Source organism: Sorex araneus, chromosome 4 (assembly GCF_027595985.1).
Source record: "Sorex araneus isolate mSorAra2 chromosome 4, mSorAra2.pri, whole genome shotgun sequence".
In the NCBI taxonomy this organism is placed as follows: domain Eukaryota; kingdom Metazoa; phylum Chordata; class Mammalia; order Eulipotyphla; family Soricidae; genus Sorex; species Sorex araneus.
Window position 1 is genome coordinate 43,856,551 of NC_073305.1, and position 12,078 is coordinate 43,868,628.

Genomic DNA, 12,078 nt, shown 5'->3' on the forward strand with positions numbered 1-12,078 from the left:
GGTACACAGCTGGTATGCTTAAGGATCACTCCTGACAGAGTTCAGGGGGACCATATGGGGTGCAGGGGATTGATCTTAAGTTAGCTGCATGCAAATCAAAGTGCCTTATCCACTGTACTACCTCTCGGGCCTAGATCAACATTTTTTTTTGCTTTTCGGGTCACCTGGCAATGCACGGGGGGGGCATATGGGATGCTGGGTATTGAACCCGGGTCGGCCACGTGCAAGGCAGACGTCCTACTCGCTGTGCTATCTCTCCAGCCCCCCAGACCAACATTTTATCTTTATTTTTTCGTTTTGAGGCCACACCCAACTATGCTTAGGGCTTACATCTAGCTCTGCACTCAGAGATCACTCTTGACAGGGCTCAAGGAATCATGCGATATACCAGGATCAAATTTTGGTCTACCATTTGCAAGGCAAGCACACTACCCGCTCTCTACCATCCCAAACAAACCTTTTAATTTGCTCAAGCAATTAACATCAAAACATTCTCTAATAATAAATTTTTTTTTTGCTTTTTGGGTCACACCTGGCGATGCACAGGGGTTACTCCTGGCTCTGTACTCAGGAATTACCCCTGGCCGTGCTCAGGGGACCATATGGGATGCTGGGATTCGAACCCGGGTTGGCCGCCTGCAAGGCAAACGCCCTACCCGCTGTGCTATCGCTCCAGCCCCTCTAATAATAAAATTTTTAAATGTGGAGCTGGACAGATAGTACAAGGGGTTAAGCTGCTTGCTTTATATGCAAAACCCTGTTTCAATCCCCAGCACTGCACACGGTACCCTAAGTAGTCTGCAGTCACTCCTGATCAGAGCTTTTCAGTACTGCCAGGGTGGCCCCAAAACCAAACAGTAAGTAAAGAAACCTCTAAAATGCAAGAGGGTTAAGTAACTCGGGTTCATCCATTTGACATTATGTGCTTTTATTAATAGTTTTGAAGGCTTGCAGTACCTTGGGAAAGCATCTGGGTAAATTGTTTGTAGCATAATGGTTGTGGCTTTAAAATAGATGTTTTCCTTTAAGCAGGACTCACAGCTATTTCTACCATGTACAATAAAAACGACTGCTCCTGTCTCAAAAAAAAAAAGTTTTAATATGAAGATATGAGATGAATTACTGAGTTTCCTAATCTCCAGATGTTTACTCATCACAACCTGTGAACTACACTGATCTAGTGTGCTAGTGCAAACACCAAACAAACATCTCAGTGGGGTCAGGAGACTCATATCTGGAGGGAAGAGAGAGGTTCAATGTCTCTCTCCTGTTAGAAGATATAAAGGGAAAGAAGCTGTCTTTCTCCTGCCCCTATTAGCGGAAAAAAAAAAAAAAATAGCCAACCCAGATTTGATCCCTGGCATCAAATATAGTCCACTAAGCCCCGCCAGGAGTAACTCCCGAGCACAATCAGTGTGGCACCCCATCACCAAAAAAAAATCCCAAGTGCCAGTCTTCTGTCAAATGTTTGAATCAGTCACGGGCACATGGAAAGAATAAGATCTGTGCAAAATCTAACTGAAACTGCAAGAATTTAGACTTCAGACACTTAAAAGTCACCATCTTTCCTCTCTCTGGTGACACACAAACCTGTGACCAACTTTTAGGGAGCACACACACCAAGTTCTTTAATTGATTTTATTTTTTACATAAAAAGTTCAGTAAAAATTGGATAAAGTAAAGTGATTTTAAGCAGTAAATCAATCTTATCAACATAGCACAAGGCTGGCCAAAACCACACGGCAGCCTGCTTTAGAATATTTACATGATAACAAATTAAACCTTGCAGGAGAACTTAAACTGTCCTTACAAAGTCTTCCTGTGATCCTAGCACATAGAGGCTAAAAGCAAAACAAAAAACAAACAAAACCAGGAAAAAACAAATTATTTTCAATATATTCACATATACATTAAAATATAATACAATTCATCAGGGTAAGGGGTCATGAGTGGGGATGCGCATGGGTCTGTGCGCTGACAGCACCGCCAAAGAGACCCAGGTTTGAGATGAGGGTCGGGTCTAGCCAGGGTTTTAGAGGGAAGGGGCTGTCCCAAGCCCTTGCCTCTGATGGCCGCTAACCATACCCCAACATCTCATGACTAGGGATCAGTTATTGTAGATGGGAGCTCGTTTTTGTGGCTTTCAACTGATATCTGTAGGTTTGAATCCCCCAGGGTGGTGTGTCATCAGTAGCACAACCCTGACAGTGGGGTGGGTCAGAGGGGGTCCGCAGGATTTCTTCTCGTCGGAGTCAGTCCAACCTGTTCATTGGTTAACCCTGGCCCCAAGAGTCACTCTAATTCAGTGTCCTCTTTGGGTTTATATACAACCCCAAACTTCTGCATGTACTTCTTAATGTACTCTTTAGTTTTGTGTTTCACATTCTCATTGCACTCCAGGTCCTCAGGGTTCTTACAGTACTTCAGCTCCTTATTCATAACACCATGAGTTAGCTGTTCAGGGCAAAGAAAGAAAGACCACAGTCAGTGAGGAAAGAAGTTATTAATGACAGAGGAAGGCCAGTTTCTTGCTTCAGGGAACTTCTCATCAACACAGGGAGTCGAATAAAGATGGTAGTCTGGGCAGGTTGGTGCTGGGATCACCAGACAGGGGAACTTAGCTCTTGAACAATCTTAGAAAATCACTATCTTCCAACTTGGGCCAAAGAAACTGTTCAAAGAGTAAGGTGCCTGACCCGGGTTCAATACCCAGTACCACAGAGGGTCTCCTGACGAGCCATGGATGATCTCTGACACAGAGCCAGGAGTCCTGAGCACCACCAGATGTTTTCCCGTCCCAAATCTCCCTTCCTTGTTCCTAGCTCAGGCATATGGCAAGGGCAACTTTTTTTCTTTTTTTTGCAGTGTCTGCTAAGGACTTAATCCAGGTTCTCCTCACAGGGACAAATAAATGTTCTAATGCTGGGATACATCCTTGAGCTTTCTATGATGAAAGGGGCCATCTTCTCCAAGGCAGTTTGCTCAGAATATTATATAATAAGACCACAGTAGGAAGGGAAGAATACCTTGCGAGCTAGATGTTTGAAGTCTTCAGTGGTAGTAATTCTTCCCACTTTGCAGTCAGGTTTCCGGTAGGGATTCAGGCACTGGACAATGAACTGGGACATCTGCAACAGAAAAAATATGCTGCTCAAAGAGGGCAAGAAGTGCTCACAAAATAATGAGAAAAGGGTATCAATGTCACTGTCATCCCGTTGCTCATTGATTTGCTCAAGCGGGCACCAGTAACGTCTCCATTTTGAGACCTGTTGTTACTGTTTTTTTGGCATATCAAATACACCACGGGTAGCTTGCCAGGCTCCTTTTCCTACACTCAGGTGGTTTCTGGAAAGAATCCAGGTCAGTTCCAGGAATGCAACATTACTATTGGACTGAGCAAGTCTGATTTAGACCAGCGGAATACTCAATTTTTAATATGACACTATCCCCCATTTAATAGCTAATAAAATCTCCAAGGCTTTAACATAAAGAGACTGTAGCTGAGTTTGCTGGCCCCTTGTGGCAGGGAAGAAAGGGCATTACAGTGCTACTAGAAGGCTTAGTCACTTGAGGAACTATGCAGGCCTCTGTCACTGAAGGTTAGATTTTCACGTGTTACACACTTCATTTGGTTCAGACCAACAACGTGCAGCAGATGTAAACACTGTTATGACAATTGCTGAGGGAATATCCAGGATCGGTTCCTTTTAAATAGATAATTTCCTGAGTTGTCTCTGTAGTATCTGTTCTACATGACAGCTCTCAAATCCCAAAAGGAAAAGGAAGAGAGGAGGCCACTAAAAGTCACTTTGTCTGGGAGTACCTTCAAAAGGGTCTCTCCATCCCTGAAACCCAGCGAGCCTTCAGACATTCAAAAAATAAGGTAAGCACTAAAGAAACAACTGCTGGTGATTGAGCTGAAACAGTAATTTCACACTAGTAAGAACTAAGTTTTATCCCTAGTAAGGACTTTAGTTTTGGGGTTTTTTTTTGGGGTTTTTTTTTTTAAAGTGGTCCCTAGTCTCTATACTCTTTCCTTTCAAACAATTTTCCTAAATATACATAGGGATTTCATTATATCTAGCTGAAAATCCTGCAGTGCTAACTCAGATCCTACAGAAAAGAGCACAGTATCATTTATATTAATTGGATGCTTTCTCTTGCTTTTATATATTTTACTACCTGAGGCTATGTCCCTCCTGATCTATACCTAATCCAAGAGTCCTTTCTCAAACTCTAGTTGTCAAGCCTACTGTGGCACACTCTTCACAAAACTGCCAGTATTTTTTTTTTCTTTTTGGGTCACACCCAGCGATGCTCAGGGGTTACTCCTGGCTTTGCACTCAGGAATTACTCCTGGCGGTGCTGGGGGACCATATGGGATGCCGGGGATCGAACCCGGGTCGGCCGCGTGCAAGGCAAACGCCCTACCCGCTGTGCTATCGCTCCGGCCCCACTGCCAGTATTTTTTATAGCTCTCTTTCCTCTAATGCACAATGAGCTATTAGAGAGTTTATAATCTAGATGCCACAAGGCAGACATGTAGTTTAATGTACTACGAGTGGAAACACACACACGTAATAGCATATATCACAGCTGCATTTCTCTAATCCCTTGAGCAGCCCCTGAATGAGTTTCACCAGGGAGAACTGGCCTTTTATTTAAATTGGAAGATATCCTGCTAAAAATTGCCTAAAAAGTTGCTAAAAATTGCTAAAAAGTTCCTCCACCAGTCTAACAGGAATGTTTTTTTACCTATGTAAATGTTTTTTACCTTTCCTACCAGAGTACTATTTGGGGGATGAAATGAGATAACCGGTATGAAATTCTTATCTAGTTGCAAAGGATCATACCAATGTGTCATCACAACCTATATTATAAATAGTTGCTCATACTTAGGACAAGAAGAGAAAAGGCTCAAGATTAAGCCCATGGCACTTAGAACCCACTCCATCCAACCTACCTCTTTTCTGAAGACTTCTTTGCTTTTCTTAGCAAGCTCACTGGAGGTGTCTGCTTCGGCTGTCTTAGGCTTTTTTGAAGTCTAGAAATGGAAAAGAAAACAAATTTTGGTATGGAAGGTCAGGTTACCAATGCCCTGCTGTTCCAGAACAGAACCTTTCTTTCTTTCTCCCAGTTGGGATACCTGACTCTTGGTATTAAGCTCCTTAGGGAACATGGTCTGGAGTCAATTAGGCTGCTGTTACCACTCTCAGCTCATGTTTCAATCCTGTACTTCTAACTCTGGCCTCCTTCCTACACACCAAGCTCTAATTCTCTACCCTAACTCATAGCTACATCTTTTCTTTTTCCTTTTAAATGAACACTTATACTCAGGGAAACAAGTGATCTAGAGGATCAAACTAGAATCAGTTGTGCATAAGGGAAGTGCCTTATGGCCTGTACTCTCTCTGGTGCAAAGCTACATCCTTGATGTAGTTATACATTTCCATTTATTTCAGTTACCTTTTTCTGCAGGTGAATGTACTAAGTGACTTGATGACATCCTGTCAACAAGCCTCACCTTTCCTGGTTATGAGATTCCAGGATTCTCAGACAATGGTAACATGCTCTGTGTTGAAGACCTTTCACCACTGAAAACAAAGGTCTAATGACCACAACCATCCAACAACTCATCAAACCCCTCAAACTCACACTGGATTCTCATCACTTTTCCTCCAAATGCAGAGCTACTGAGGTTGTAGAGCATATGCAGGGGAGATCTCTGGGAAGTTTGTTATCTCCAGTTCAGGAGTGAAAAGAACAAAGAGCAATCAAGATGGGGAGTAGAGGTGCAGTGAGGGGGTGTGGGAATGAGAAGACAAGGTTCACTGAGTCATGCTAACAAGGAAGAGTAGATGCTAACAAGGAAGATATTCTCTGCCAAACTGTTAAGATGATGACAAACTGAGGGGTATTACCATACTCCCTTTCAACAGTCGCAGAAGGAAGGCCACCAAGCTTCCTTTGGTCAGGCACTGTCACAAAGTGATAGGTCAGCAGCCATGGCACTCTGGGTACTTGCATTGCACTTAATCACCATTATGGAAAAATTTGAAGCCATACCAAATTTAAACAAAAAACAAACAAAAAACCCAAACAAAACAAAAATTAGCAGTTCTTTCTCCCCCTTGTTTTGGGGACCATATTGGCTGTACTCAGGGGACCGTATGTGGTGCTGGGAATTGAATCTGGGTTAGCTGTATACAAGCCTTACCCATACTATTTTCTCTCTGTCCTTAAAGTGCTAACATTTCCACAACATAAGGCTTTTAAAACAAAGTATTATTAGCCTCCCCAAATATCTACTGCCAATTAAAAATAATTTCGCACCAAAAATGATTTTGACCAATGGACTCCAAAATTTAACAGACTATTTCTTGGGAAAGGGATTGCCTACTTGAGCAATAAGTGGTTTCTTGAGATCCTAGGAACTCGCAAGAATGGGCACTAAGTTACAAAAAATAAGCAATGTTGTAGGGCTGGTGATATAGTGCATGGGAAGGGCACTTGCTGACCTGGTTCAATCACTGGCATCCCATACAGACCCTCCAGGCATTGCCAGGAATACTCTCTGAATGCAGGCCAAGGGTAATCCCTGAGTATCACTGGGGGTGGCCTGCCCACCTCTTGCCAAAAAAAAAAAGGGGAAAAAAAAAAAAAAAGCAAGCGATGTTGTAGTGGCCACAGAGCCAGAGAGCTAGTACTGGGGTTATGGTGCTTGCTGTGCATGTGGCTAATCTGTGTTAGATCTCCCAGCACTGCCAGGAGTGACCTCCTCCAATTCCCCACACAACCCTCACCCCTGAGCCGCCCCCCCTAAAAAAAAAACCGCAACACCTCAAAACAAAAAGTAATGTGTTCCCACGTCCTCAGTAACAATCAGCTTGTGTTTTCTGTAAGTTGGCTCATATGGGCTTTAGTACATAAAGGATTTTGCTGAGCAGTGGCCAGATAGCCACAATAAAACTAGGAGCAGAGGCTTAGAGGAAAGCCAGGAAATCTCATCCTGTTCTCAGTCTTCAGCTGAAATATATTTGCATCCTAAGAAGTAGAATCTGGTTGGAATATGACCTGGTATGATATGAGAGAAGGCCTGAATATCTTCAAGGAGAAGCTTGTGTCCTTTTGCCTTAGTATGAAATAGCTTTAAGTTTACTGGATAGCTCTGATAACCATACAATGCTGACTGCATAATGCAGCAAATACAAACTCCATACTTTACATTGCTCAGTGAAGAACTTTATCTTCAGGAAAGCATGATTCCAAAAGCTCAACTATCAGAAACTTTACAAAAGATTCAAACTAAAATCTGCAAATCACATATACATCAATGAAAAAGGATCCTTGAAAAAAAAATCGTAAGAGAAGCTGGGAAAATCACTCAAATCAAAAGGCTAGAGTATGTGCCTTTTATGCAGGAACTCCAGGATCCCCATCATATGGTCCTCTAAAAACGAAGCCAGGGCCAGAAGACCCTGAGCACTGCTGGGGTCTTCCAGAAGTCGAAATCCTAAATAAATAACTAAATAACCCATACCAAAAAACAAACCAACCCCCCCAAATAAACCATCAACACCCCTCACTCTCTCCCCAAAAGTCCAATAAGCAAAGCCAAAACTACTTCAGAAAATTCTGAAGTGTTCAAGTTGCTACTGTCTTTGGTAGCAAAAAGAATAAACATTTCATTATTTGGTTCCAGGTAAGTTCTAGATACACCTTAACCTGTCAAAGAGGCAAGAGCTGGAAGGAACAAGAAGATGCTTAAGGGGCAGGAGCGATAGCACAGCGGATAGCGCATTTGCCTTGCATGTGGCCGACCTGGGTTCAATTCCCAGCATCCCATAGGATCTCCGGAGCACTGTCAGGAGTAATTCCTGAATGCAGAGCCAGAAGTAACCCCTGAGTATCGCCGGGTGTGACCGCCCTCCGCCCTCCCCCATCCCCCCACTAAAAAAGATGCTTAAAGGGCCAGAGTGATAGTACAGTGGGTAGAGTGTTCGCCTTCATGTGACCAGCATGGGTTCGATCCCTGGCATTCCATATGGCCCCCAAACACCGCCAGTAGTAGTTCCTGAGCACAGAGCCAGGATTAACTCCTAAGCATCGTCAGGTGTGGCATAAAAACAAAACACGTTTAAAGTTCTTAGAAATAATGTTTCTAGAAACAACTTTCTAAAATAGTATTTTGAAAAATCTGACTACATTAAACAAGCTCCATCTGCTCTACTCAGAGAGACGAGGAATTTATCAAACACTTGGAACTACGGTCCAAAAGATATCACTAAGAACCACCGGGTTTTAAGAGCAGTAGAGCCCTGGGTTTTCCCCCCTCTGCTTGCTCCACTTGATGACCAGGTTTTTCTTATTGGGCAAATTAATTAACTAACAGAATTTTGGCTCTGGTTTCTGACAATCTCCTTTCAAGTATTAGCAACTCAAGCTTAAAAACAAGGGAAGAGGCTACCTTGCTTTTTTTTGGGTCACACCTGGCAATGCACAGTGGTTACTCCTGGCTCTGCACTCAGGGGACCATATGGGATGCTGGGGATCGAACCTGGATTGGCCGCGTGCAAGGCAAACTATTGCTTCAGTCCAACCTTGCTTTTTTCCTTTTTTTTTTTTTTTATTTTGCTTTCTGGGGGTCACACCTGGCTATGCACAGGGGTTACTCCTGCTCTGCACTCAGGAATTAGCTCTGGCAATGCTCGGGGACCATATAGGATGCTGGGTTGGCTGAGTGCAAGGCAAACGAACGCCCTACCCATTGTGCTATTGCTCCAGTCCCCCAACCTTGCTTTTTTCATACCCACTTGTAGTTAAGTCCTGAACAAAGCCCACCAAATATATTTGCATCATCAATTCCCAACATGGCTACTCTTAGATCTTTCTGTCACCTTGCTCAAATACGATGATGCAATTATATCTATTAATCTCACCTTACCAAACAGGCCTAAATCTCTTCAGGGATATACATGTGAATATTCTGACTCACCTACTTTTACCAGAACCTAACCTGATTCTCATAGCTAGAAATTTATCTATCTAACTTTACTAAGCAATTAATATCACTGTATCACTGCAGTGCAGGGTCCACGGCTTTCTGAGTGCAAAATGGAGACGCCGAACCTCTCTCTAGGTTTCTCCATCTTATGAGCACCATAAAAGGGTAAAAGTTTATAGCGATGTTATTTCTGGTTGTACTTTCCCTGGATTTTATACAGAAACCCAAAACCGCGCGGCCACTGCTGCGGCCGCGCAACCTAATGTCATCTTAGTATCAGCAATATGTAATGGTTCCTTCTTAATGGGTCGGACTTTTGTGGGAGATCCTAACAAGAATAGTAAGTCTTTTGCTGAAATATTGAAGGCAATCAAAGTGGTAGCCATCTCTCTAGACTGAACTAAGCTATATCCCCATGCCGGCTGAGAAGAAATATCCTTCTTTCTTGGGAAGAAACGCGGCGTGGTGTCAAACATAGTGTGATGTCCATTAAGCAAACAGACCTGGTGGCGTGGGAATGGGATATAAGGGGAAAAATCATGTACATGGAACAGCGGGACGCTGGTGGAATCTCGAGCCGGAGCCGATACCAGTGCAAGACCTTTGGTTCCAGAAACTGCTTGCAGACACTCTACTAGACTATCAACTAAGCCAGAGCCCTACGCCGGCTGATGACGGGAAATAACCATCCTTTGTTTTTTTTTCCCTTTGTCAGACAGTGTGGCGATTACTAAACAGGCGTGAACTCGGTGGCTTGGGGCAAGGGGGAAAAAGAAAAGTTATGTAACAAACAGCAGGACTTAATATCTCTATATTCTTAGCAATGGAGAACTATCAAATGCTTCCTTGGCAATAGGACTGTCTATTTCTTTTTTGGGGAAAACCCCAGCAACGGTAGTGAGTTGTGTGTTGAAACATGGAATGTAATCGAGATAAAGTGTAAACGAAGTGAAACTTATCACGTACAAGGGTGGGGACTGGGGAGGTGGGAGGGGGCGGCAGATATACTGGGGGGGTGGTGATGGAAGATGGGCACTGGTGAAGGGAAGGGTGTTTGAGTATTGTATAACTGACATAATCCTGAGAACTATGTAACCCTCCACTTGGTGATTCAATAAAAAAATTAAAAAAAAATCACTGTATCACTGTCATCCCACTGCTCATTGATTTGTTCAATCGGGCACCAGTAACGTCTCTCATTGAGTGACTTATTGTTACCGTTTTTGGCATATCCAATATGCACAGGTAGCTTGCCAGGCTCTCCGAGAGGGGCAGAGGAAGAGAACACGGGTTGGCCGAGTGAAAGACGAAAGCCCAACCGCTGTGCTATCGCTCCAGCCCAACCAATTAATAATTGCAGTTATCTAACTAACGTCTCAACAGATCACTTTTTACTTCTGGGGTGGGGATACGGGTGGGTGAAAGGGTGAATACCCAGCAATGTGGGCCTTACTTGATGCCAGGGATCAAACCAGAGACAGCCATGTGCAAGGTAACGCCTTACCCTTGTACCCTCTTGGGCCCCTGCCCCATTTCTGTGGGGTGGGCTAGGGAGGGGGATCATATCAAGGGTTTACTGCAAATTCTGTGCTTAGGGATTATCTCTGACATTGCTCAGGGGACCATATGCAGGGCTGGGGATTGAAGGCAAGCAAGCACTTTATCCACTGTACTACATTCTAGGCCAATTGATCATTAACTTATTTTGTTTTGGGATGACAAGTGCAGTGTTAAGGGGATTGTGTGGGGTGCTGGGGATAGAATCCAGGTCAGCCATGTGCAAGGTAAGTGTCTCACCCACTGGTTCCTGGGTCTTTTTTTCCTGGTCTTGTTTTTGTTTTCGGGAGACACACAGCAGTGTTCAGGGCTTACTCCTGGTGGGACTCTGGATACCATATGGGGTGTCAGACATGTGTAAGGCAAGCACCCTACTGCTGTACTATACCTTTAGTCCCATATTTTATAATCATTATTATTATTTTGGGGGAGGGGCGAGGAGAAGAATTATATCCGGCAGTGCTCAGGGCTTACTTTGGCTCTGTGCTCAATGGTCACTCCAGGCAGAGCTCATGGAACCACTTGTGATTCTGGGGATCAAACCTGAAACATCTGACTTCATGCAAAGCAAAAGCCCTATCTGCTGTACTGTATCTTCAGTCCCCTTGTTCCATTTCCAATCCCCTTGGAAGTAATTTCAGTAATTTCGGTGCATATAGGGTTACTAGACCCAGTAGAAAAAATATGGAAGTTAGATTTATGTTGTCTGAGGTCTTGGTATCCTACTAATGTGATCCCTATGTCAGGGATCCAAAGACTGATACCTCAAGCATATGACCTGTGCAGGCAAGGTTAGCACCTTCTTCACTTTTGTTTGTTTTGGGCCAACCCGGCCATGTTCAGGGATAACTCTTGGCTCTGCACTCACAAATTACTCCTGGTGGTGCTCAGGAAACCATAAGGGACCTTGGGGATCACACCCCGGTCAGCCGCGTGCAAGGCAAGCGCACAACATGCTGTACTCTCTACCCCCGAAGGAATATATATTACAGAAAGTTATAGGAAATATCAGTTCTCAATCTACTAGTATTTAAAATAAAAGAGAAAAGATCTGTGTATGTTTATGTGTTTTCCAGAAAAGTCTAAAAGAACCTTCACCAAGCAAAGTTTCTCTCTTTTGGCATTAACAACCTTATGAGTCAGTTGTGTTTGGGAGGCTGTACATATACTGTAAGTTAGAGGCCTCCTCAGTCTCTCTCTCTCTCTCTCTCTCTCTCTCTCTCTCTCTCTATATATATATATATATATATATATATATCCATATATATGCGCATACACACACACACCTATATGCATATATATATACACACACACCCATCCCTTCCAGTGCACATGTTCCAAGAACCCCAGTATACCCCCTATCCTGCCTGTGTGGCAGATGATTTTCACTTTGCCCTCTCTTTACTTTGATTATTCAATTTTCAACAGAAAACCTGTATATATATATATGTACATATATATATACATACATATATTTATTTATTTTATTATTTTTTTTTCTTTTTGGGTCATACCTG

General features: G+C 43.3%; 1 protein-coding gene across 2 annotated transcripts in view; it reads right to left on the bottom strand.

Annotated features, from left to right (window-relative positions):
* Positions 1–1,623: 1,623 nt before the first annotated feature.
* Positions 1,624–12,078, bottom strand: part of SETD2 (SET domain containing 2, histone lysine methyltransferase) — a 121,729-nt gene continuing 111,274 nt past the window's right edge. For both annotated transcript variants that reach the window (XM_055134567.1, XM_055134566.1), the window contains exons 19-21: positions 4,964–5,044; positions 3,027–3,128; positions 1,624–2,454 (exon numbers count right to left, since the gene is read on the bottom strand). In XM_055134567.1, coding sequence (XP_054990542.1) covers positions 2,293–2,454; positions 3,027–3,128; positions 4,964–5,044 — 345 coding nt within the window. In that variant the 3' untranslated portion in view covers positions 1,624–2,292. The remainder of the gene's footprint in view (positions 2,455–3,026; positions 3,129–4,963; positions 5,045–12,078) is intronic.